General features: G+C 38.3%; 3 protein-coding genes across 3 annotated transcripts; 1 reads left to right on the top strand and 2 right to left on the bottom strand.

The window, feature by feature from the left end:
• Positions 1-947: 947 nt before the first annotated feature.
• Positions 948-11,229, top strand: LOC135625049 (uncharacterized). Its single transcript, XM_065129298.1, has 12 exons — positions 948-1,272; positions 1,358-1,445; positions 3,008-3,107; positions 3,209-3,282; positions 3,395-3,466; positions 4,614-4,688; positions 7,336-7,457; positions 7,982-8,054; positions 8,528-8,589; positions 8,661-9,044; positions 10,669-10,768; positions 10,853-11,229. The coding sequence occupies exons 1-12, from the start codon at positions 1,181-1,183 to the stop codon at positions 11,054-11,056; spliced, it is 1,446 nt and encodes a 481-aa protein (XP_064985370.1). The 5' UTR covers positions 948-1,180; the 3' UTR covers positions 11,057-11,229.
• A 1,962-nt stretch (positions 11,230-13,191) lies between these two features.
• LOC135625050 (alanine--glyoxylate aminotransferase 2 homolog 1, mitochondrial-like) lies at positions 13,192-16,688 on the bottom strand. The gene is made up of 9 exons (XM_065129299.1): positions 16,360-16,688; positions 15,778-16,008; positions 15,254-15,424; positions 15,003-15,146; positions 14,700-14,879; positions 14,254-14,479; positions 13,807-13,917; positions 13,599-13,685; positions 13,192-13,509 (listed from the first exon to the last, which is right to left on the bottom strand). Exons 1-9 carry the CDS (start codon positions 16,567-16,569, stop codon positions 13,466-13,468), a joined length of 1,404 nt encoding a protein of 467 aa, XP_064985371.1. The 5' UTR covers positions 16,570-16,688; the 3' UTR covers positions 13,192-13,465.
• An 836-nt stretch (positions 16,689-17,524) lies between these two features.
• Positions 17,525-24,428, bottom strand: LOC135625048 (probable inactive receptor kinase At5g10020). The gene is made up of 3 exons (XM_065129297.1): positions 23,222-24,428; positions 20,470-22,089; positions 17,525-18,502 (listed from the first exon to the last, which is right to left on the bottom strand). The coding sequence occupies exons 1-3, from the start codon at positions 24,150-24,152 to the stop codon at positions 17,922-17,924; spliced, it is 3,132 nt and encodes a 1,043-aa protein (XP_064985369.1). The 5' UTR covers positions 24,153-24,428; the 3' UTR covers positions 17,525-17,921.
• Between the last annotated feature and the right edge of the window lie 2,640 nt (positions 24,429-27,068).

Here is a 27,068-nt window from a genome sequence, read left to right as displayed (position 1 = left end):
TGAAATTAAATTGTTTTTTGCCTGTAAAAATAAGAAAAACTCGGTGCTATCCGAATCTCCTAACTCGAGAAGAAAACTACACTGCGACCCCATTTTGAATGGTAAAATGCATGTATATTTGATTGAGGGAAAGGGCTCCCAATTTAGAGCGGAAGCAATGACGTCGTCCACCGTCACACCAACACATACGACGTCCCATATGACGTCGTATGAACACCGTCCCATATCTACTGGCAGACGACGTGTCTCCCACTGACAAAGACCTTCGCGCACCGAAGAGGAGGATGACGGTGGCAAATAGTACTCCTCTTTTATTATTTGACTTGGAGTTGGTTCGTAACCAATTTGTAGAAGCAGCAGCTGAGTCGCACGCGCTCGATGAGGTCCATGGTCTTAAGATAAGATTAGGTAGCTCTTGGAAGGTGGAAGCTTATTGTGTTAGAAACCCATGGATGCTGCTTCCCCCATCTTCTCCTGGATCGGTACGTCACATAAATAATGCCAGCCAGTATCATTAGGATAAGCATGCGTGCAGTATTTGCACGTACTATTGCAAATATACACTGATCTGGGCCCGCACACGCAACGACGGACCCACCTCTGTGTATTTGCAGCAAAAAAGAGACCTTTTTCTGGGTGCGGTGCAAAGAACGATCACGAAATAGATGAAGGCAAAGAGGAGGAGGCGGGCAAGTAAACATATCACGCTATCTTTATGTTCTTGATTCGCAAGAACGCCTGCCATAAAGATCAACCGACTACAAGAGTTTGGGATGGTGCAGTTCAAGCGAACCGGCTAGACCGATTGAGATCCGGTTCGGACCGCGATTTGCCAGTCCATTAGTAATCAGTCATCCTTAATTAGGCCCGTCGTCGCTGACATTGGGGCCCGGCCCACAAGAGCCATTTCGTTTGGCAGGTGCTACCGGTTTAAAACAAGATTCGATCTCCTTAACCCGACGAAACCTTTTCCCGACCCGTCTCCTTGGCCTCTCATCTCACCCGTCTGGACATCCCTTCTTCCCCCCCAAAGCCTTTCTCCCATTCCCAGACCCTGTCGAAACCCTAACCCTTCATCATCCATCAATCCAGTTCGCTTCGTTCGAAGAAGCCTGAATCGAAGGTGTCATCCGGCGGTTGGCATCCGATCTTTTGAACGCGAGTGGGAGAGGTGGAATCCATGGCGAGGAAGCCCAGCGGCAGCAACAGCTGCTGCGCCGTCTGCGAGGGTTCCAATCTCGCTTCCGTCTGCGCGCCCTGCGTTAATTATAGGTAATTTCTCTTGTTTGATCATCTGTAATCTGCATGATCGGATATTTTTGACGTTATTGACTTGGGTTTCCTCTAAACTTTTCAGAATAAATTATTATAGCACCGTGTTGATATCGCGGAAGAACGTCCGGGAATCCCTCTATTCGAGGCTGAGCGGTGAACTGGAGGCGAAGGTTGTTTGCGTGCCTGTTGACTAGGGTTTTTAATTTTACAATGTCCTGGATTTTGTTAAATTAAGTAGAGCTATTTTTCATGTCTTCTAATGTTTTTTCCAATAGTGCTGTCTTAGGTGTTCTTATCTTGTTTCAATGACAACCATGGATCACGTAACTGTTATCTACTCTTTTGATTTGATCATAGGCAGAGCATAATGAGAGAATAATTTTTAGAAAACGATGGTGCCAGGCATCTCACATAAAAATTTCCTTTTCCAGATGATCCCATGTGAAGAAAATCATTGTTCTTCACAATATGAGAAACTAGGAGCAAAAGAACTTCTATAGATTGCTTATTTATTCTTTTGTTTACTCACGTTTAATTAGCTGCTACTTCTTTGCTTGCTTTTAATTGAACTTGTTTGGTTCAAGTATTAAAAGAATAAAGATAATTATTCTAAGAATATGATGAAAGTAATAATATATGATTTTTATGTTCAGATATATTTATGATGGATGAAGAGAAAGAGAAAAATACCTGTATGAATGAAGGGAGTAGCTAATTCTACTGTTTTGTTAGAATAGGCTATTTTATGATGGTGTTGTCATGGCTGAAGTGGTCATCACTAAGGTTGCTACTAAGATGGTGGCCATGGCTTTTGGGGTAAGGTGAGGTAGAGGAGGGAGAGAGACCGAGGAGTTGAGGCTTGTGGTGGAGTTGTGTTGGGTTCAAGAGATTGAGTGGAGAGAGAAGGGAAGACTGCATATGATTGCCATCAAGGAGTGGAGAGGAGAGAAGAGAGGGAGAGAAGGCACATTTGTGCACACACACACACACACGCACACAGAGAAGAAAAAGGTCATGCCTAGGGCTGCAAGGATATATATAATACATTCTGACGATGGCATTTTAAAAATAGACATCCAGATCGAGAGTCATCCAACTCGTCTCATTTTAAAATGAAAATTCCACAAGTCTCATTTATCACAATTCAAATGCTCCTGTAAACCAATGCCAACTTTTATAAATGTATAGATTAAGGCTCATTATATTACCGCTTTTCATTTGATCATTAACAGCTAATCGAATGAAGATGTGATTTAGACCTTCATGGTATGACTGTTGTTTGTTATCCATGTATTTGGTATCATGTTTGTGTTACTGACTCAAATCATTGATTATACATGGATCTGGTGTTCATGATGAGGCTATCACCAAGAGTGCTTATTGATGTCTATCAGTAGAGACCCATTGTGTGAGAAAAATGGCCTGGTTAGAAAGGTTCTCCAGATCATAACTATAATCTTGATCTACTGCTGTGCATATATTCTTTCAATGCCAAATTGTTGTGAATTATTAAGTTGCCATGATATATCCTCCTGGCCGAGAATTGAGCATTACATGAAGGACTTGAGATGGTGCACCTCTGTTGATGTAGGCTTGGGATTTCTGATTTACATGCTTGCTATACTGTATTCATTATTATGTTTATTCTTCTACTGTTTTTTTTCTCTTAAAAACATTTCTTCTGTTTTGTGTGTCGTTTCCTGTTTTGATATATATATTTTTAATTCTACAGAGGAAAGCAGATGAACAAATTAATTGGAGAGTGACAGAAACCGAGAAACTCAAGAAGCTGAAGGATCATGGAAACTACTTAAAGATGCAACTTGCAGAAGGTTTGTCCCTATGTAGGTAATACGTGTGTAAGCACCAAGTCTTGTGACAAGCAGGTTTGTGCTCTTTGGTTTTTAATCTTGTCGGTGTTATTCTCTTACAGAGAAGGCTAAGCTTGCAGAAGCCTCAAATGATTTGAAATTGAGACATGAGTCACTGGATTCAGCTTTTGCAACAGTAATACATTTTACTTTGATATTATTTGTACCCACTTGTACTACCTTTTGTCATTCTAATATGCTTTAATCTTGCATCGATGACTTGTGACTGTTGGACTCCGATCTTTTAGATAAAAAGGAACCGTATGGAGTTGTTGGATAAATTTAATAGTGATCTTATATACAGCCAGCGCTTAGCCCATGTAAGTACCTTTTCTTAATATTTTTGTTCTTTTTCATAAAATGTTTAGGAAATTTTGTGAATAATTTTTTATATGTTCTGTTCTAGTTTCAGTCAGTCCGGTTTATCAACACTGGTTTTTTATAATTCATATTATTTTGCAATGGGCTGTAATGCTATTTTATACAACATTGGTATCGTCAATATTCTTAAATAAGAGGCGATCTCTATGATTACCTCATGTTCTTGGATGTTATGGTCTTGGACATAAGTGAAAAATCATTGTTCTTGTGATCCTAGTCTTGCATGTGTTTGAGATTAAGCCACATGTCTCATCGTTATTCTTCATTTGTGTCATTATCTTTTTTATTTCTCCATTTTGTCTTTATTTCTATTTTTCAATAAATTTTTAATCTCTTAAACATGAAGTCCCCCCTTTTTCCAGTTCATTAGCTCTTGAGTTTTGTTTAATGTATATTCTTGCCTGCTGGTGTGTTTGCTTGTAATTAATGATGAAAGGCATTGATTGTAGATTGGGTAAGTTTGAAATGACAGACCTTATGAACTGATGATATATCTTTTTGATTAATTAGTATTTTTAACTTTGATATTTTAATTTAAATCACCTGGTATTAGTTTGCTTAGGATCTAGTGGGGTTTGGCTGGGGCTTAGTATGGAATTGTTAGCAATAGAAGACATTGCCTGGCTAAATTTAGCTAAGAATGTAAGTTATCATAGACATAAAAATGCTATTATAAAAATCTTCTACTGAATCTTATTTTTGATAAAAAGATAAATCTGATGAAAGCTCGAATTAGGTAAACCTTTGCAGTGTAAGATAGATATTCATGAGGATCCCTGCAATAAAATCAAAGAAGGCTACTGAGACATTCACCCCTTCAATATTTCCTGCTCATTTTGTGTCCCCCTTTTGACTGCTGGTTTCTCAAGTTAGGATGCAATGTGATAATGCATGGTTCAAAGGTGTATGCTCAATATATAAACATTTAAGTGTTATATGACTATGGGAAAAATAATACTGAACATAAATATATTATATTCCAGTTGTTATTTCATTATATCCTCATTTCTTAATTTATTTTTAGTTTTTAATTTTGTTTTATCGTTTTTTCTTTTTTTTCTGAAATTGTGATATTATTTTATGCAGATGGCAACCTCTGAACGTATTCATAAGCAGTCCGTGGTTATAAAACAGATCTGCAAACTCTTCCCAATGCGTCAGGTAATGACTGTTTAGCTCGTTAATATGATGCATTGTTACAGTTATGTAGTAGATTGGCTTCATTAGTTTGAACTAAGTAGGTAAGGATCAGTCCTATGAAGCTACCATAAATAGTTGGTGAAAGGAATACTGGTAAGGTATTTTGTTATCAAAACATCAACTCGTTAGTTACCCAGGGTTATGCAGTTCCATGCTTCTGTTTAGTTGTCCAATGGACGACTAATTTATCTGTTTTGCCATTTTGCCCAATGTTCATATATGACTAGGGATGCAAATGAAATTGTCTAACTTGTCTGCCTTCGATGGATGCTGACATTTCCCAACTATTCGGGATAAGCTGTGTGGATCCTTTTTCCATCATTGAACTCGATAAAAAGCAATATCCTTAGTTAATTTAAGAATATATAAATCTTTATCTATAGTTTCTAGTAAGGTTTTCATGGTTTCTCTCATACCATTGGTACTAATAGTCTTACCTCTTCTAACTACGATGTCTTAGGGGACATGACGATTAATATCCTAAATGGGTATAAAGTACCTCTAGTAGAAAGGACTAGTAACTACTTAGATGCAAGTTCTAGATCATCTACTAATTGAAAAAAAAGTCAAAGTTATATTAATATTTCAGTTTTAGTGGTAAAAGTCAACAACAACAAAAAAGTAGTAAGTCCAACTTTTAATGGTAAAACTCGTGTTTGTCCAAAAGTCTAGGATTGGAAGTGTAAAAAATAACTGTTATAAGAGTGTCCTCAAAACCTTTAATTATTATTTATGCTGTGAATGTTAATTCTTTAGTTGCAACCTCATTATCCAAGTTGTAAAAGAAAAAAAGAATGCCATGATGACTCTTGTACTCTTTCCCTATATATAATTAAATTGACTATAAAGCCATCTGTTGCATGATCAGACTTTAAAGAGATTGTTAGAATCATATAACATTTGACAGAAGTTTCCTGAGTGATATATCTTGGTAAATGAATATGATACAATTTAGCTTGTTTGCTATCTCTGTGCTTTCATTTATTTCTTCTATAGTGGTTTGTTGTCCTTTTGGTTCACTATTCTTGTCGTTCATTTTCAAAATATCTGCCAGATAAGATTTTGCATCTTTACTTTGTTATTTGTGAATCTTCTTGTTGAATTCTTAAAACTTTTAGTAGTTCAGTTCCTCTTCACTTGATAGTTAAACAGAGTATCCTGGGGATTGATATAATGTTTTTTCTGTCATTATGACCAGCACAAATTTTCTGCAAATGGTATGGGGGATAACTCCTATGTTGAATTTATGTTTCTTTCCAATTTATATCATAGATATACTATGCTTACCAAGTTCTTTGCCATAATTTATGGTAGTAGTTCAATATCTGTTAATTTTTTGCCACCCAAACAAATCTTTACTTTATTAGAAGTATCTTATTCTGGCCCAAATTTTTGCTTTAAAGAGTGTTACTGTTACCAAGTGTCGAAAGATAACATTTGTAGGTGCTTGGCTCGAAGGAAAGAAATTAAGACTCAACAATGAAGATGTGCGCATGAACATACACGACAAACATCTTTCGAAGATATTCTTTTGTTAAAAGGCGAATTTGGCTTGAAAAGTATACTTTGGCAGTCAGAATGTTCAGCATTTAAGAAATAAGTTATAAAGAATTTGGTTGTAGCAAAGATGAGCATGGATGATTGAAGTGTGTTATGATGATAAAATCGGAAACAAAATTATATATGTAATAGGCTACAAATGCTAATTGTGGATGCTGATGAAAAACTTTGAACGTCTAAAAAAAGACTGGTATAAGAAAAAGAATTGGTAGGAGTGTCGAGTTTATTCAAATTAGAGGTACCATGAAAACAATAATAACAACAAAGAAGTCATGGCTAGAATTAGTGAGGGAATTTAAAGGTGAAATAATTAAGGAATTTGCTTTTGTTTGTGCTAAATAGGATATGTGCACAGATTTGCTATATATGTGGGAGGAATGAGTTGTTATTGTTGATTATAATGGTTGGTGGAATTCACGAAGTTCTAGCATGTCTGCATGGTGGTTAAAGAAAAGGGTTTTTCATGAGTTTTGGGGTATCCTTTTTCCACGTTTTGCTAAAGATTTTTTTTTTCAAAAATGGATTTAACAAAATTAAGCATAAAAAGCCTAAGATTGTTCTCATTATATTTGGTTCTGAGATTTATAGGTTGAAACCTCTTTGGAGAAATGAAAATTTTTTCTCCAAGTGATATAACCAACACTGGATAGCTGATCATCAAATTAGAGAGTACAAAACATTCCACCATTACCATAATGGATGCAGACGTTTTAATAGGTAAGTCAGATCTTTAAGAAACTAAACTTCTATCTGGAAGTGTTTGTTCCTTTCAGTATCTAAATTATTAGAAGCTGAGTTATCACCTAAGGCTAATACCTATGAAAATGGTTCACATTCAGTTTTACTTAAATATCCCTTCCCTTGTCTTATCTATGCAGCTCTGGTGAATATATACATGAAACTTCTGTTACTCTGCCTTTTCTCTTGTGAAACTAATTTATAATGATAAAGATTAACTCATAGATGTTGCTAAAATGATTTCAATATTCGAAGATTGCTTTAGAACAGCTTAAATAGTTTCATATGATGCTTCTTATTTCATTTCTAGGTGAACTCAGATGGAGCAAAGGATGGATCAAATGGTTTTTATGACCAAATATGCAATGCACGTTTACCTAGAGGACTTGATCCACATTCTGTTCCATCTGAAGAGCTTGCAGCTTCCTTGGGGTAGAGTTTTACTTGCTTATCGATTCTTCTGGTTTTGGATCTCAATTGTTTCTTATTTTAACTCTTTAGAGAAATCTAGTTGGATTCTCAATATCATGTCAAAAACACTTATCAGAATGTTCCATTATCTTCATTTTACCTCCATTTTGTGCCTCGTTGCATTATGGCTCCGCTCCATAATATGGGTTGTCTATATTTTTTAGATCACTTCTCTCTGCTGTGGATTTATTTGAGGTTGTAAAAAAAAAAATTCATGCTACTGTTAGTGTTTGTTGCTTTAATATTTGGTGACCCAATTGAGTGGGCTATTTTGTAGTTTGGTTTATGAGTGAGTTGTCATATGTATTACAGCTTTATGTGCCACTGCTGTATGAGCTTACTTGATTTTTGCCATCTTCAATTTTGTTTCATTGCACTACTTTCTCATATTATGGTATTACATCCTCAATGGTGCATAGTTGAGGTTTGCCTCTCAGAATACTTCTGAAGTGACTATAAAGTCATTTTTTATGCTTTTCAAACAGGTACATGGTCCAATTGTTAAATCTCGTTGTTCCAAGTTTGGCTGCTCCAGCACTACACAATTCAGGTTTTGCGGTAAGCTACATTGTTTGCCAATTAGTATTAGCGACATCTACAATTCATTTGTTCGGCAGACAAGAAGGCCCAATTAATTTTACTCTGGTTTCATATTTCACACCTGAAAGTGATTAGTTAATGCAATGCAACTTATATAAATATATTTTTCTTGACAATGAGTTATGTTTACCATTCATCATTTCTACAGAATGGTAGAGGTTTTACTTCATGTTGTGCTCTTCTGTGCTAAATTTCTTGATTAATGAACTATGTTCATGGGCTAATGAATTTAGTGGGCTGTATTGTTGCTTATTTTATACCTTTGAAAATATGCAACAATGACTTGCTTTCTGGATGATATATTTATCGTGTTCATAGTGTTGTTCCTTTTCTGTTGTCAAAATGAAAGAACATGACAAGAGCTTCTGGTCTTTATATGCCACTGCTCTCCATTATCATTGTGCTTTGATCTTGTTGTTTTGTCTCTCCAGGGTTCCTGTTCACGTATATGGCAACGAGATTCATATTGGGATGCTCGCCCATCTTCACAGAGGTATTGCATTGCAAGGAGCTTTTATCCTATTTATTCCAATAACATAATCACACTACTTTTGTAATATGCAGCAAGGAATATCCACTTTTTATACCACGCCAGAATTTCTGCTCTTCCAGTGGGGAAAATTCATGGTCTGATAGAAGTTCCTCTAATTTTGGTGTTGCTTCAGTGGAGTTAGAAAGAAAGCCTTGTTTAGAGAGTTCCAGAAGTAGTAGCTTCAATTATTCCTCTGCCTCACCACATTCTTTTGAGACTCACAAGGACCTGCAGAAAGGGATATCACTTCTCAAGAAAAGTGTGGCATGCATCACAGCATACTGCTATAATTCATTATGTCTGGATGTGCCCCCTGAAGCTTCTACTTTTGAAGCATTTGCTAAATTGTTGGTTGCTCTATCTTCTTCAGGAGAACTACAATCAACAAGAAATTCATTGAAGATGGCATGCTCAAGGTATTTCATTTAGTCTTTGTACTGCAATTTTGTGAAACTTGATGTCGTTCTTTTCTTTGGCCACATATTGCAGTCACTATTGCTTGTAGGTTCCTTGAATTGTGCAATAGTTTGACCAATGAACTGTGACTTGGACTGCTTAATAAATGTATATATTAACTAATGACAGTTTATCGTAAGGTCCTGGGTCCGAATCCTGCCTTCTCCACTTACCTTTTGTAATACACACACACACACACACAAATGTTATTATTGTTTTAGACATGCACAACACCAGGTTGTAAGATGATCTTAGGAAGTTGTATAGTTTGATTATATAGTGATGACAACACAGGTTGTTCTAGAAAAGTTGGTCTCTTAGAAGGTCTTGCTAAATATTCAACTTAAAGAAGAAAGGTCTGTTTTAGTTTATTCCTTGAAATATTTAGGAGCAATTTCATATGTATTCTACAAACATTATAAATTATGTATTATCACATATACTCTCGTTAAGAGTGTATATATATGAGTCGGGCAAAATAAAGAAAATTTCATGTACCCCCTGTAAGGTAGTATGATGATTTTTTTTCTATTTAAAATTTGTCATAATGTACCTTTTAAAGGGTAAATATGAAAATTAGCTTCTTCAATAGGGGTACATATGAAATCTAGCCACGATGAACCTCATTGACACTTCTTTATTGAGCTGTCCTATCAGTTACATGTATAGTTGCAATAATGTCTTTTGTGTGATGAAAATTGTGTATTTATCGTACTTCAATATGTTTTTGTATTGTATCACCTTGTTGTGGTCTTAATTAATGTCTCGCTAGACATCTAAATCAGGAATTAGAAATTGTTAACTATTATTTGAATTTCATGTATTTATTCAATTGGCAAATAATGCAGTTTAGTGACAAAATGATGTGTGCTCTTCTGTGGTTTGTGAACTACTCGTAAGTCCAGGGTATGCATACCTCGTGAAGCATACAACATGTTGCTTTTTAGTGGATTTTGTACTTTTTATGATTGTTCTATCTGCATCATTAAAACTGAGAATCAGATCATTGTATTCTTAGTCATCTCTATCTTTCCGTACATGCATGTTCATTGAGATACCATTACCATCCATCAAGTTTTTACATGAATGGTAATTTTGTTTAGCCAATCGGGCCATTGACCCTCTTATTTTTGCTCTGAATGACATGGCAAAAAAAAGCTTCCATTTGTAATCTTGGTCTTGAGCAGGTTAGGATTCAATATCTAAACTACCACTTGTAACTGGTGGCAATAGTTGTGGCTGAGCACAACTTCATCCATCCATGTGCAGTTCTAAATGGTTGTCAATTTTTTTTTTTTTTTTCATTCCGGTGGTCTATGGGTGTCAGGGATGATGATATAGGAATTTAGTTATAGATATTGGCATCAAAAGCAACCTAAAATAAAATTCTTGTCAATTATTTTGTACGTATACCAAATTGCTGTTTCCTATATTTTATTCCATTGTATGCATACCAAATGGAAGGTTGGAGACAGATATTTGCAGTAAAAAAGTCATTTCATGTCATTACCAGTTGTATCACTTTTTTTTTCCCATTACTGATTGCCATCATTGATTCAAAGTTTTCTTTTATTGGCTATGCAGACCAGAAAAGCAAACTCGGCAGGCGAAGAGATCATCAGTGTGGAATGTAAATTCAGGGGCTACATCAAGCTTGGTTGACAGCATGCAGAAAACGATTATGGTGAGGCCAACTGCCTGTAATCTTTATATGTGCTATGTCTACTGTCATGGGTAATTTACCTAACAAGTTCACTCTGTTGATCAGCCAAATGTTCGTGGTAGCAGCCACCTTGCGAATTCCGACACAAGTTTTCTCTACTCTGCTGAGATGACCGAATTCGGAAAGTCGGAAAGCCTTGTGGAAGAATGGGATATTGTGGAATGTCCTACACTTCCTCCACCACCATCACAAGTGGAAGATGTCGAACACTGGACGCGAGCTATGTTCACAGACGCCACAAAGAAATAGCAACATATAATGTACATATGTAAATCTTCTTCAGGTCATGTGGCTAAATCGACCTGCAGTTCTTTTGCAGCGAAATTGTCAGATCGAATTAGGATACTTTAGGTTTAACACTGTGAGATTGACCTTCCATTCATGTATCAAAATATGCAGAATGACAATTTGTCTGTGGTTCATGCTATCAAGTTCTGATGAAATAATAGTGCTGATTACAATGCAATGTAAAGTTGATCCAAGTGTAAGTAGTGGCATGAAAAAGACAACTAAGAAGGCATTGTCTCATGCTAGATTGGATCATTCACAATAGACAAATATGCACTCATTAAAAATCTTTACTCTTTGTGAGGAAACTTGATTTAATGATTGTACTCGATAGTGACCGGTACACCGGCAATGCCAAAACATTGCAACAGTAGATGAGAGAACAACAAAAGGTATGTGATGTTGATTCCGATGGAGGAACCCTTTCTCTGAGCACCAACAAGGTCAACAGTTGGAATACACAGACAGAGAGAGAGAGAGAGAGAGAGAGGAGGAAGGAAAACCTTGTGCATACACATCAGAAGCACGGCCTATATGCTTTCTACCTGAGGAAAAGTCGCCACGACAATTTAACGCTGAGATGTCGCTGATACAATTCCGGCAAACACTAATCTTGCTGTGACGATCGAGAAGATGAAGTGTTCTGAAACCCTAATAACAGCAAGGACATACGACACAACTTAATTCCGTATACAGAGGAACCTTTTGAATCCAGAGATTGATGAAACAGATTAAAGCGCTCCATCATGCAATCAGATTGATGGTCCGCCACAAAGAACAGAAAGATAAATCCATCATCGTCAAGCTTGTTTACCAGATCATCCACGAAGAAGAAAGAAAGCCTCGCGGCACTTAGAAATCTCATCGATTCTTCCAAGAATCGTTCTCGGAGACGGCGACAACGAAACCGAGCGATGCAGGAAACAATGATCGATCTAAGACAAGGGCGGACATGGTCAATCGAAACCTCCCCTCTCGATGCTTCGATCGAGGAAAAGCGTCGCCTCCCTCCATTTAGCGTCTCCAGCAACGTGGGGAAGGGCGGGGGGGAAAACTAAAGAGAAAAGGAAGAAAACACCAAAGGGTACGATAAATCGCCCGTGTTCTTACCGGAGGCCAGCCAGCTCAATCGGAGTGCCAAAAAAATTTTTTTTGTCGTCAAAACCTTCAAATTCCGTATTCTTAGAATCACCTGCGGTGACCAGAACTATTAGACGTTACGTGGAGGCTCCGGCTAAATAGAAGACTAAATAGAATGGGATACGATCACTCTCGGTTAGCATACCGAATAAAAGTCAGCTCTCAAAGTCCCCCAAAAAAATTATTTTGGTGTCCAAACCGTCAAATTTTGCGTTCTTATATTCACTTCGGGTGACGGGAACCTATCAAATACACCAGTGAGTGGACTTGAGCTATTAATCATTGATTCACGATGGATTCTGTGTGTGTGTGTATATATATATATATATATATACTCACTATTCCGATAAAAAAGAGCTTTTCAAAACATAAATCGTAGCCTTATTGGCTAACTAATGACCCATCAATCAAATCTATATATTTTGTGAGAATTGCCATGAAATCTTCTAACCATAGATCGTGGCATTCTGTGTATGATCCAGTGGCAGTTAAACTGAAATGATGGTGAGTCCCAGTGTTCGCCTGTGAGAGAAAAGTTTTGAATTCAATTACTCTTTTCATTTACAATCAAATTGATTGGTTCTTCCTGTTTATATAAAAATAAACTTTTATTATCTTTTCAATTATATGCAATTAGATTCTTTTTCTTTTATAATTTAAATGCGACTCCTTAGACTACTAAGATTGCATGAGTCGTACTTCCTCTGTGATATATATATATACAAATATTGTTTTATATTAAGTGGTCCTCTACAACATTAATACATACTTATTATTGCAGTCAACATGGGAATATATTATTAATATATTCTCAGCTAAATAAATGGTTTTGTTTGCGATCTTTTTTATAGTTAAATCTTTTTTAATGTTGATGTTAGAGAATAATTCTTTTGCACCAACCAGCGGACTCGTAGGTGGGGAAAGATCTAAACGATACAATAGGGACTGGCAGAAGATGAAAAATATCAGCTAATTTAACTGAAAGATTTTAATTGTTTATCACAAGATTCGGGGAACAAATTTGGCTTTCTCCACTTACCTTTTGGCCCCCCCCCCCCAAAAAAAACACTTGCAGAAGGTGAAAACAGAGAAAATAATTGAACAAGAACATGTCCTAATTGAGAAACTACATTAGCATCAACCACTAGGAAGTGTCTCAAGTGATTTACCAGATTTGTTGCTGAGCAATGGAAGCCCTTTATTTTGCCTTCCTGATCAAATCGACAGGCTTCACAAGCGCGAAATGGCATAGTCAAGTGCGTCGACCAAGAAATCTGAATTATCAGTGACACCAATTAATCCATGAATTATATGGTCATACGAAAGGGTTAATGACCTGCTAATTAAGGAGCAATGAGAGTACCTGCATCCTGTTTGGTGAAGCACATCGGCGGCTTTATTCTAAAAACATTACCATGAAGACCTCCTTTCCCAACCAGAACTCCCAGATCTGTATACAAGAAGGATTAAGTTTTTTGATAGCAACCGGGAGGATAAAATTTGCACAATGGAGATTTGTTCTACTTGAAACAGAAGAGAATATAAGAGAGCCTACTGAGCCAGAATCATACCCTTAAGCTTCTCAAACAAGACTGCTGCCTCTGCCTTGGCAGGTGTCTTGTCCTTATCGGATACAAGTTCTACTCCCAACATCAATCCCCTGCCTCTGACATCTCCAATAACTGAAAAGCAGCAAGTGATAAATGAGAAGATAAAACATTCTCTGAAGTCTGAACAATGCACTGTACAGACAATCCTTTTTTCTGTGTTCTAGGTAACAAGATACTGAATAACTGTGTCATAGAAATCAAAGATCAAAACATTAACTCATGATTGTCCTAGGTAACTTTTGATACAAGGCTCTAATTAGCTTTTTTAATATAGTGCATATTAGGAAATCATTAAGTAGAAAAAAGACTAACAGCATCAGTTTTAGTCTAGATATATCAAAACATAACATGGAAAAACAGAATATTCTGAGTTCGAAAGCAGAAATTTGAAAGGCATCGAAATTTAACTGTCATGCTTTTGCTGAAGCGTTCTCAACCGATCTATCAATTGGAAACCAACATCGGCGCAATGTGCTTGACGCTTTTCCTTGTCCAGAACCTTGAGCACAGCTAGTCCACCAGCAGAACATACCGGATTTCCGCCAAAAGTGTTGAATTGGATTCTTTTGGACATCACACTTGCTATTTCAGGAGTTGTGACAACTGCTCCTAGTGGTAGGCCATTGCCAATACCCTGTGAAAATCATCAAACAGAAAAGAACCAAGTTCTCTGATTCTTTATGCAAAAGTGTCGATGCCATATTAGGCGAAGTCTTTTAGAACCAATTGTATGCATTATACTTGATGAATTTGTTACTACCACAGAAAATACTGTTTGTTAGAGGAGGGAGTGATGTAAATTGTTCGCTTCAAGGGAAAAAAGAACAACAATGTATGTGAGAAAAATCTTTTACCTTTGCCATTGTGACAATGTCGGGAATGACACCCTGCGTCTCAAATCCCCAATAATGGCTTCCTGTCCTGCCAAATCCGCTCTGAACCTCATCTGCTATGCAGACTCCACCAGACTTCCGAACGATATCATATACCAACTTTAGGTACCCTGGTGCCAATTCAACAGCACCTCCAACTCCCTACAAACATTTGGAAGCGAAAAATGTTAAGTTCCGAGTTGCTGGAATAAAGAATAAGGAGCATCCTTGAGGAATAAAAGAATTACAACTTTCCAGCCACTCTGCAAACTGAGCAACCCTGACCTGAAAAGTTTCTGCAATAAAGCCTGCGACATTTCCAGAAGTACCATAGTTAATATGGTCTTCGACTTCTTTTGCATAACGAGCTGCATCAGAGCCAAATGCTCCTCGATAAGGGTCAGGGTTCATAACATGATGAATCTCACCCTGTAAAGTTTTGTGCGAAACGAATGGGTCTTCAGGCACACATGCATGTGAGAGAGAGAGAGAGAGAGAGAGCATATCATTTAGAAAATCTTTTTAAAATAGCCAACCTGAGGAATTGGGTATTTCCAAGTATGCAAAGCTGTCAGTCCTATCGTACCAGCACTTCCACCATGGTATGCATTTCTCAAGGCAATCATGCCTAGATTCCCAGTATACATTCGAGCCATCAACATTGCTAATTCATTTGCTTCAGTCCCTGAATTGACGAAATACACAACCTGCATTTCTCCTCAAAATAAACGAATATTAGCATATAGAAACAAGAGTGTACAGACCATTGTCTTACTTTCATTGTCGGTAGCCAATTCTTTGGGTTATTACAAATCCACATGATCGACATGCAAGATCATAAAAGTTCAGACCATGTTAATTACATGTAATTAAAATGTTTACAGAAGTAAGCACTATTAAGTACCAGCCAATTATATCAATTTTAAATAGCATCTGAGCAACCATGATTTCTTGCTTTTCATAGCCATTCCTACATGAAAAAATAGTCATCTTCTGCTAATGCTACATACATAGATTAGCTAGCAGTTGAATATAATCTAAAAGAGTTGGCATAAAGTACCTTAAGGTTGCCTGGCATTTTCGAAGCTAGAGCTTCAGCAAACTCAACAATGGCATGATGCAAATAAATGGTGGTGGTGTGCTGGAGTAACTGTGACTGCTCCACCACCGCGTTCACCACATCAGGATGACAATGCCCGCAAGATACCGTGACTATGCCGGCGAAGGCATCAAGATAACGTTTTCCGGTCTCGTCATAAAGATACTGCATTTTCCCTTCCACAATATTCAGCTGAAAAGGAAAAAAACAATCCTTTAGGTTTGGCAAAGAAATTTCATCTGTTAATACAAGACAGCTGAAGATATGCAGAAATTCTAAGCGGAGCCAAAAAAAAGGAGAAAGCAAAAGATCCAAAAGAAATATATTTATACTAAAAGAATGGCAAATGAAGCAGATTAAGATGGTGAACAATCATTATGCGTTGAGGGAGACATGCGGGCCACATTTGTATGATTCGAGATGTAATCTCACTGAAAACTAAGAAACTAGTCGGGATCTGAAGAGCATCGAGGCAAAAATGGGATCCTAACAAGAACCCAAATCGAATGCTACGACGGCAGAGAGATCGGGACAAGAAATTACTGGCTTCTGGTAGTAATAGAACAGCGATGGTCCAAGAAACTTCTTCCGCTTCTCGAGGACCTCATCGGCCAGCATCCCCTTGTACGGCCGCGGCTGGTGGTCGAAGGGGGGCAGTGACGGCGACGCGGAGGAGAGGCCGCGGCGGAGAAGCTCGCGGAGCTGCGCCTCCGATCGGAGGCCGCTCCGCCACAGATTGCGCCGGAGGAACATCGACGACGAGAAGGGGAATACGAATTAGGGTTAGTGCGGAGAGGGCGAGGAGGAAGCGGTGGACCCTCGCACTACCCCCTCCCCTCGTCTGCTACTAATTGGCGCCATATCAAAGGCAATGCACATGGGAGGGTTCAAGAGGAGCGAGATCATAATTTTGTACCCTGGAACAACCCGCTTTATGATTGGAGGATAGCAAGGAGGTCCCACATGGAATCGCGATGGACGGAGGCCGACAGGTGCGAATACTCTGGCTCGTATAAAAAGATTTGCTGATGAGCTGGAGATTCGGCAAGTGGGACCTTCCCACGTCAGAGGCGGCGCTTGGGTCATATGATTAGCTGCATCGAGGGAACAGCTTTTTGTAGGAGTAGATTATGTCCACATGTGAGACAAGTGGAAGGGAACTCTTATCACGTCGTGATAGAAGATGAGTGCGGCTCACACGGAAAAGACGGGGATGATTGGAGTTAAATTATTATTTAGTAACACAACTAATACAAGTGGGGCAATTTATTATTATTATTATTATTATTATTATTATTATTCTAAAACCACGTCAGTTGTTTTTAATTCAATTTTTAAAAGCATAAAAATCAATTTTATTCTTATAAAATATGTAAACTAATTCAGATCAATTCAATTCAAATTCAATTTTCTCCTCGTTTGTCTTCTTTAATTCCTCTTCCTTTTTTTTCTTTTTTATATCTCTTCATTATAAGTTAATTAAAATTGCCCTCGTGCTACTTACAATTGAATTGAAATACATTCATGCATAGAATATATTTAAAAATATATTAAAATTTATACAAAAATAATCTTAAATTCTTCGTAAAATGAAAAACTTAGTAGTTATCCGACTGGTGTACACTATAACTCATGTCGGCTGTTATCAAGAACTATCAACAACAAGATTATAAATAGTATTTATATTAAAGAAGATAAGGCCATCAGCTACGATCCAAATAATCCTGCCAAACAATTATATATTCAAGAAAATCCCACATCATAATTAGAAATATTAACTACAAACAAATAAACTCCAAGGTAGCAAGCAAAATAGATGAGATAGTCAAGGGATGAAAGATGCTACACATCCTGCCTTACACAAGTTGTTCAGAAACAGGGACCCCAAGAAATGGGGGAGCATAAAAATTAGTACAAAGAAAGATGAGGTTTTCCAACTCAATCGACCACACTCTTACGGCTATCAAATCAACCAATGGCTGAAACTGGTTACACTAAATTGGACAGAAACCTTGATTTTGCAAGGCCTGGGAGCCCAAAAAAAAAAAATATTGGGGAAAAATGATTCCAGTTACATGTACAAGGGAAGGAAAAGAAAAAGAATCTCACATTGTTATGGCACAGAGATCTTGAAAGACGGTCCTAATGTTAGGCCTCTCGTTTACAGGGAGAATGCACCTAAGTGATACAGCAAGCAGTTCATCCATCACCCTTGGACATTCCTCCAAGCCTGTGATATCTCTATCGAAGCAGTCCGTTCCCCTCCCCTCTCTGTTGCACATCTGAACCCAATCTGTCAGATCAACTGCACCTGTCTGGCCCGAGATAATATCACCAGCACTTCTTCGGGTTAGCAGCTCCATTAGTATCACCCCAAATGCATACACATCAGCCTTAAATGACGGGAATGGCTTGCTCGCACTTTGTAGCTCAGGTGCCCGGTACCCAAGTGCTCCCAAGTTTAATATATGCTCGGCGGTCCCACCTTGTGTTGTGAGACGATGGAGGCTGTAATCTGTCAATCGAGCGGTGAGGTCTGGGCCAGTCAAGAGGATATTTGTCGGTTTTAGGCTTCCATGAGCCAAGCCCTTCTCGTTATGGAGGTAATACAAAGAACGAGCCACATCAATAGCAATTTTTAGCCTTTGGCTTACTGAGAGGCGGGAGTACCTTCTAGGTGTTGATTCTACAGAACAACACAGTTGAACCAAAGAATAAGATACTCACACACCAAAGAACAACTAAGTTATGAATGACAAGTCCTAGTATGAACATAAATCATGTGTAGCTATGTTAACAAGCAATGCAGCACAAAACAGAGTGGTTATTCTTCTAAAACCAAAAAAATTCAAACAAAAAAAAAGCTGAAAAGTGAAAAGGCCAAACAGCAAGGCACAAGACGGAAAATTAATAGTAATGGAAATAAAACAAAACAGAAGATAGCCCCTAAAAGAGGGTACCAAGATGAGGTATAGACCTATCTAAGGAGGGAGTGGTGGGTTATGCTTCATGAAACAAAAACAGAAAAGAAATAATGATTGATTTCTGAACCACAGACATTTACACATCTTGGGAGGAGATGAGGATCATACCAAGATGCATAAAACTTTCATCTGTATAAACATAGCAAAATCAAGGGCTATGGGTATTGCAAGATATCTTACTCACATTTGTAGGTACTAGATGCCTTCTGCTGCTAAGAATATTGAGAATTTAGAATTCACTATTTAGTTTTTCGAGATCTACCTTCATAGCAAATGAATCATCAATTACATTATCTAAACTAGAACAGTGACTAGATGAATATATTAAATGAAAAAAAAGTCTTAAGTAAGAAGAATGCAATTAGCAAATCTTTTAGGTTGCCACATATTGCGGGACCCCCCCAAAAAAAAAATCCCATCAGGGATTTTATATACAATATGGGACAGATAATTGAAACAGATGATGTACATAACTAGGACAAGAATTGTGATTCAAAGATGCAAAAACTAGACAAGCCATCGTGGGATCCTTCACAGGCTATATAGACTCAAGACTTCATATAGCCTAAAGAATTCAGTTGGAAGTTTGTAAGAAGCAACTGAAAAATACCATCCCTCGTGATTTATTAGCAGTTCCTCGGCAGGCTCAGACTTCATAATTAATTTCTACATCCTGATTATGGCTGTTCTGACAACTCCATATCAAATTATTTGTTTCCACACCACATTTTGTCCCAAGTTTGTCTATAATACACCATCTCACATGTTGTATTTACTCAATAGACAATATCTTCAGTCTAATTTGTCCTTTTAGTTCTTTCATATTCAACAACTTGCAGCAACCATGTTGCTGAAAAGAACTAAAAAGAAAGCAAGACCATGTTGTGATCAAACAAAAAAGAACTTTTCATTATTGAGTCCCTTTTCAAGTCTAATCTAAACAATTTCTTCTTATCCTTCTACTCAACTGCCACTTAACAGAATCTGGCAGGCATGTGCTCCTGGAAAATGGACTATATAGACTTTTGATTAATTTCACTTAATATGAGACTTGAATCAGATCAAGTAGCATTAAGCCATCTATAAATTTCATTTATAATGTGACTTGAATTGGATCAAGTAGCATTGACATTTTTCATACAATGAACAAATCTACTTAACCTATGGTATGCAGTTAAGAACTCGACAGAATCAGTAGGCATTTTTGGAACTTTGGGTCATCACTAATTAAGACTTCACCAGCAAAATTCACCAATTATATGTCATCTAAAACGCTACTTTCCTTGTAGAAGCACATTTACAATGAAGGTTTCAATCTTAATTTCTTTAGAAATTTATAGTAAATTAGAATGTATTGCTTTACACCTATTTGGCCACAAGTACCCAGTTATGGGCTATTTTGATATAAATAGTGTTGATGTAACTTTGCAAAATCATTTAGTGGTCCCATTTACAGAAGCAATAAGATGCTTGGATATTGATAAAACATAAACTAACTTCAAGATTTTGATATGGTAAAAGGTTGACATGAAATTGAAGGGGAAGTTCATAGGGAGAGTCAAAGAAGCAACAGGATTACCAGAGAACCAAAGAAGACATGTAGCAATCTAGTAATTGTATCAATATCAGGAAAGCAGCTGAAATGGGATCAAGTTACAGAAAGTCTTACCATAGAGATAAAGTGCCAGACTATCTCCATTAACATAATCAGAAATAATCAATCTCTCTTGCTCCCTTGGGCCCCAATAATAGGCCCTCCAAGGGACGATATTAGGATGTTTGATGGTTCCAATTCTCTTTGCTTCCTTAGCAAATTCTTTTTTGATTTTGACAAGGCCAACTCTTAACCACTTCACAGTCAAAATGTGACCACTATCAAGGGTTGCTTTATAGGAAGTTCCGTGGCTGCTTCTACCAAGAACTTCTGCAGGGGCACGAGATAATTCTTCGGCTGTGAAAATCAAAGAGTTGTCCAGGAAAAAAAGTTCTCCAGCCAGTCGGTCTGGTGAATAGACATCCAACATCACTGATTGCTCAGATACACCCAAATCAATTAAATGAGGCGAAGAGCCTAATGGTGACCCTGGAGAAGATCTCTCTCCTGTGGTACAGGTCGGAGGATGATTCTGTAGCACATTATTTACCGTAGATTCTGTTAATAACTCCTTGTGTGCAGACACTGATCTGGTAGCTGATGTTAAGAGATGATCATTCGAGAAACTCATCGAATTGATCACAGGAGTATCTTTTGAAGATTTAAATATCTTACGACGACCAAATCTCCCAAGTTTTACTTCCATTCCAGTTGCCTGATCTCTAAATCGATTCTTTCCACAAAGTTCTTGGGTCCTTATCACATATAATGCCATTAATGCAAACAAAATTAACATGACAGCACCAATAGAGCCAACAATAGATGCAATTCGAACACTATACTTCATATGATGATGACTATCACCGCCTTCACCGTTACTTCCTGAAGACATGCCGTTGGGAGAAACCAGTAAATTATTTCCTGGATAAAATGCGGTGCTTGGGAACCTCTGCAGAGTTTCTGGTATAGTGCCTGATAGATCATTGTAGGAAACATTGAAAACATTCAGACCTGACTGAGGCATGTCAGGTATTCTACCCCTAAAATGATTCATCGATAGGTCAAGTATTTCCAAAGTGCCAAGCTTGCTTAGCTCACTGGGCAACTCTCCAGATAAGGTATTGTTTCGAAGAATGAGCAACTTAAGTCTTTGCATGTTACCAATTTCTGGAGGCAATGGACCAATTAATAAGTTATTAGATAAATCAAGACTCTCCAGATGACTATAAGAAGGAAGAACAAGTGATTCGGTTGAATGTGAACTTTGAAGTGGAATAATTCCAGAAAATTGGTTCCCTGAAAGATTCAAGCTAATTAAGGTTAAGGATGTGAAAAGTCCTGGCAGAACTGGTCCTGAAAGTCTGTTTAGACTGAGATCAATTATGGATAACTCAGGATAATTTCCTAAGGTAGAAGGAAGAGAGCCAACCAAAGAATTATTTCGAAGTCTTATGGATGTCAGGTTCTGAAGTTGAGATGCCTCAGGATAGTTCCCAGACAATGAATTTGAGCTTAAATCAATAATTGCCAATGTAGGTTCCCAGCTCTGCATCACAGATAGACCACCAGAGATATTGTTATTACTAAAATCCACTGATATGCATACCCCTATGCTTGATGGCAATAAACCTGATAGCATATTCGAGGACAGATTTAGAAACTTCAAGGATGTAGAGGTGATATCCCTAACATTACCTGCAAAAAAGATAAACATGTTAATCAGCTGATCTTGGAATAACAAACTGGAGCAGTGTGTAAAAAAAGTTTACTAAAACAAAGAAAACCATTTCAGTTGATAATTGTAAATACAAAAGTTAGCATTTGCACCATAAAGGAAAAGAATTAAAACCATCCTCCGCATTCCTGCCATTTGATTTTTGTACATTCCCCAACCACAACCAAATGTGCATCTTACCACGTTGGTTTTTAATTGTTTCTTTCATTCCCCAAAGCAGGGTCTGAGTTACATGTGATAATCGACAAACAATAATTGCATGGGGAATCTGGGTCAAATCTACAGCCCATGGGCATATCAAAGGCCCAGAATAATAATATCAAGTGACATACATCACCCTCTAACCGTACCTTATCCTTTAAGCCCTTTTGTTCCCCCATCTTGCTTCACTTTGGTCATTGTAGATTTTATTTTATTTTTTTCTTCTTGGACTATGGCCCACATCACCCTCTAACCATATCTTATCCTTCCCAAGTCATGTATTTTTCTTGACATGGCAATAATTGCCGAATTATTAAATAACTTGGCCTGTATTACATTGGACTTAAAGGACTCAATATCTAGGTTCTCATAGACCGATCCACGATCCAATATAGTTCAACAAACCCTATATAATTCAGGAAAGAGAACCTCGCTCCAAACATAGAAATAGGTCTTACAGTAGGACTCCTTTAATTTTAACTGTATTGCTGTTGTTTGCACCATGTTAAACCAAATGAAGCAAAATACTGCTACAGAAAATACTGAAGAAACAATATCTCCACTTAAACAACCTTTTTTCTCTAAACGCAATATATATTAAGACGGCATAACAAAGACCATTCACTTTCATTTGGATGCAAGAATGTGATCTTCCAAAAGGGTTTTTCCCTTCCCTACATGGTAAATTACCTTAAAGAGTAGTTAGTGACATTTTTTCCCTAAGAAATTTACCATCTCTACTAGTACTATCCAGTAACAGAGGTCTATCAGAAGCAATGGTTGTGCAAGTAAACAAAAGGCAGATTGTGGAGACGCTCAAGCAAGACTCTGATTATTCTACTAAGTTTCTCAAGTGCTCTTAATAGTTGCAACAGATCATAGCATATTTACCTGTAAAACCATTTCCACTGAGGTCAAGTTCTGATAAGTGCAGGGTACTGGCAAGCAGAGCTCCCGGTACAGATCCATGCAGCTTATTAGCAACAGCCCGGAAAACTCTTAAGCTGAACACCGAGTCAAAAGACGGAAGTTCCCCACTCAGTTGATTGTTGCTGACATCCAAAGACTCCAAATTCTTGAACACTGGTATAGCATCATTCGAAAAGAAGCCGCCGCTGAGCTTGTTATTACTCAAGTTCAAGTACTTGACCGTATTCCCCAAGCCCGTGAGGTTCTCCGCATCAACAAGGAGGTTCCCGGTGAAGTCATTACTACTCAGATCGACATAGTCTATGTTCCTGAGCTCCGAAAGCAGCGTCCCGATGTCTCCCCACAGGCCATTGGATCTCAAATCCAGCACCCTGAGCTGCTGAAGATTACGGATCCCGGCGGGAAACCCTTGCGACAAGTTATTCCAAGAAAGATTGAGGTAAGTCAACCCCCAAAGCTCAGTGATCCGGCCGGGAATGGGCCCGTAGAACTGGTTAGCCGAGAGATCCAAGCGCCGCAGCGAGGACACGCCGCCGAGGCCGGGCACGAGGCGGCCGGTCAAGGCATTGCCGGCGAGGCTGAGGTTCTGGAGGCGAGCAAGCGGGGCGAGAGTAGAGAACTTGAGGTCACCGACGAGGCCGAGGCGGGCGAGGTCGACGGCCACGACGCCGCCGGCGGCGTCACAGGCGACGCCGTACCACGATCCGCAGACGGCGGATCCCGCCCCGGGCTGGTTCCAGGATCCGAACACGCGGCCGGAGGGGTCGGAGGAGATGCCCTTCTTGAACTCGATGAGGGCCCTGGCCTCCTCCTCGTCCGCGACGACGACGGCGGAGAAGAAGAAGAAGAAGAGGGAGAGCAGGAGGAGGGCGTCGCGGATGTACGGATCCATCTACTGGGGTATTCTCCTCTGAGGCGAGGGCTGGGCTTCAGGGAGCGGTGGAGGAAACCCTAGTCATGGAGGAAACCCTTTTGAGGAAGGAAGAGAGGAAGAGAAGTGCGTGTGAGAGAGAGAAAGGGACAGAGAGGAGTTGGGGAGGTGGCTTCAACATGTAAATTGGGTTAATTAATATTATTATGGTGAGGTGAGGAGAAGACAGAGAAAGGAAGAATAAGCAGAGCAAACAGACTGTAAAGGACTTATAATAAAACCAAATAGAACAGAAGACTTACACACCACACCCCCACATGATGGATGGGGGGATGTGTTCCTTCTCACTCTCTCTCACTTTCCATCTTTCTTCTTCTTTTTTATATCAACTCATAAACAAATGCCATTTTGCTCCCACTCTCTCTCTCTCTCTCTCACACACACACACACACACATTTATTATGATTTCCAATTTAAGGGAAATTGGGAGTGATGGGCAATGACCTGTCATGATCAAAGTTTGGGAGGTGAGTCACCAAATTACTATTTTGCATGTTTATGGAAAGAAAGATTTTGGGAACAATTGATGGGTGAGAATGACAGCAAATGTGATTTTGATTCTGATGCGATTAGGTGAGGTACTAAATCAGTAGTACTACTTTGGTGGCTTGCAAGAGATGTAATGTTTGCAAGCTAAGCATGAGATGTGTTGTGGTTGGAGCCAATGGGTTGGGCTGGTCTTGTCAAAGCAAGCTTTAGACTTGATTAGATGTGTATTATACTTTCATGTGATCTTCACTTTTTATATGCACACTCAAAATCATGATGAGAATAAGACTCTGATAAGAGAGCTTTTAGCCAGTAAATATTTTGGGTGGTCAGTCAAATTTCATCTTCATCATTTACATTTATCATATGCATATATATTAATTATAAAGAAGAATCTAACATACCAAAGAACATAATAAATAAATACTAGACCTGTGTGGATGAGCCTTGGAGTCTTGTGGTAGATTAAGTAGAGAATTAGGAAGAAGATAAGTAGAAGAGGAAGTTGCTTTGGAGAACTCATCTGCAAAGTTGTGAGAATAAATGAAGCCCTGCCACTGCTCAAGAAAGATACAGCTTTGGCACACAAAGACTGGCATCTTCTCCATGTGCCATCCCACATGCCATCTATCATTCACTCCACAGAAATAAAATTAGGGGGTGATGGTGGCCTGTGTCTCTGTGAGTGTGTGTGTGTGTGTGTGGGGGAGGGCACATGTGTGCAGGCTGCAGGAACTTACTTGGCCTGGGGTTGACCTGTCCTTTGATGACTTCTTTGCAGGAGGTATCTCTCTACTCCTGTGCTTTCTCCATTGCTTTGCAAAGCCCTGTTGAAGGCTACTGGTTTCTGCTCATCTTGTGTCCCACCCCACAAGCACAAACTCCTCCTTGTTCATTGTCCCATTTGCTGTGGAACTGATTCTAAATAGGCAGATGAGTTGCTGTGAAACTTTTCCTTTTGTCGGCAGGATCTATCTTGATTCCTTGAGCAGCTGTTAGAGAACAACCACTAGGTCAATGCAAACTAGTTTAAGTGCATAAAATTAAGTAGAACATGGATTATAACAATCATGCATAGTGCACATGATTTACCACACTGAGATTTTGGTTTAAGAGAACAGATTACAGCAAAGAGATTGAAGAGCAGGCAAGATAGTTCTTGCATAAGTGGATAATAATAATAATAAAAAAGAATGAGATTTTTGCTCAATATATGGATGGAGAGCACTGAAGAGGGCTGCTTTCCAGGTCCCTTAAGATGTCTCTCACTAAGTCCTCCTCATTTTGCACATAATCATCAAATTTTCATATCTAAATTTAGTCAAACTCAATAAATAAAGCAGTTTTAGATGCATCTAAAGGCTATTACACCACTAAGACAAGACTGCAGAGAAGCCAACTCCAGCAGCAACATCAACAAGTTATATGAGACATACATGAAAGGGAGTTGATTCTGAGAGGGATTTTTGGTCCTCAGAAACTCCCAAATGTCGAGCTATAGACTGAACAGCTATATTTTGTATGCTTGTAGAAAGATCAATGGAATCAACCTAACAATTAATAATTCTGTTGTCACATTTACATGGCTCAAGTCACATATGAACAGAGAACACTGCAGCAGAGCATTGCTTTTCAGTGAACATTATAATGCAATTATTTAGCTGCCTGAAAACCATAAATTAATGGAGATGCATTTGATACATTTCACCCCTTTTTTCGGCCTGAAACTACATGTAATGGAGATGTTTGGCCACAACTTTTCTCATTTGGGGTGATAAGCAGAACTTTTGAGGACTCTAAATCAATTTTCTTTTATTTCAAGTCAATGTAATCTCTTTTCTCTTATTTTTTGAGAAAAAAATGGGAAGATTATACAATATTGATTCTAAAAATTAAGAAAGGCCAATAATACCTAAGCAGAAACTGGTGCCAGTATTATGTTGGAAGAAAGCTTAGACAAGAAGACGACTGCTGTAGACCCCCAAAGCTAGTTGGGAACACTAATATGGATTTATTGGCTGAAGACCAAGCTAATCAAAAGAGAGCTGCTATTGCTTCTAGGTAACCAGTTTGCTGAACTCTTCTAAGTCATCTGCCACCCTATATTTTCTGAGAAATTACCCAAGCAAATCATGCACATGCATTTTCTATAAAACCATGAAAGCTAATGAGAGTTCAGCAATTTCCAAGAGAGAGAGAGAGAGAGAGAGAGACTCGTTGGAAAAATTTATTTTTAATTTATGAAGGATACCTTTGCTAAGCATTTCTACTCACAAAGTTAAAAGACTACTGCATCTGTTGAGCATCTCTAAAACCTGCATCAGCAGGAGCTTTATGCATTCAATCTTTCTTCTAAATAGTGTTTAGGTGTTTGGAGAGCTTTAAGAT

This window comes from Musa acuminata, chromosome BXJ2-10 (genome assembly GCF_036884655.1).
Source record: "Musa acuminata AAA Group cultivar baxijiao chromosome BXJ2-10, Cavendish_Baxijiao_AAA, whole genome shotgun sequence".
Lineage (NCBI taxonomy): Eukaryota > Viridiplantae > Streptophyta > Magnoliopsida > Zingiberales > Musaceae > Musa > Musa acuminata.
Note: the sequence above shows the minus strand (reverse complement) of the source record. Positions and strands in the feature narration are given on the sequence as shown.

Bases quoted from the DNA above. Each gene is read 5' to 3' on its own strand.
- LOC135625050 (XM_065129299.1), bottom strand. From the start codon at position 16,569: ATGTTCCTCCGGCGCAATCTGTGGCGGAGCGGCCTCCGATCGGAGGCG. The intron at 14,880-15,002 runs GTCAGGGTTGCT...AAATGTTTGTAG, and splicing joins TTATTGCAGAAACTTTTCAG to GGAGTTGGAGGTGCTGTTGA. The intron at 13,686-13,806 runs GTATGATTCTGG...TCTTGTATACAG, and splicing joins CTTGTTTGAGAAGCTTAAGG to ATCTGGGAGTTCTGGTTGGG.
- LOC135625048 (XM_065129297.1), bottom strand. From the start codon at position 24,152: ATGGATCCGTACATCCGCGACGCCCTCCTCCTGCTCTCCCTCTTCTTC. The intron at 22,090-23,221 runs GTAAATATGCTA...TCTTTTTTGCAG, and splicing joins CAGTGGAAATGGTTTTACAG to GTAATGTTAGGGATATCACC. The intron at 18,503-20,469 runs GTAAGACTTTCT...GTTGTTCTGTAG, and splicing joins TCTGGCACTTTATCTCTATG to AATCAACACCTAGAAGGTAC.
- LOC135625049 (XM_065129298.1), top strand. From the start codon at position 1,181: ATGGCGAGGAAGCCCAGCGGCAGCAACAGCTGCTGCGCCGTCTGCGAG. The intron at 3,467-4,613 runs GTAAGTACCTTT...TATTTTATGCAG, and splicing joins ACAGCCAGCGCTTAGCCCAT to ATGGCAACCTCTGAACGTAT. The intron at 7,458-7,981 runs GTAGAGTTTTAC...CTTTTCAAACAG, and splicing joins GAGCTTGCAGCTTCCTTGGG to GTACATGGTCCAATTGTTAA.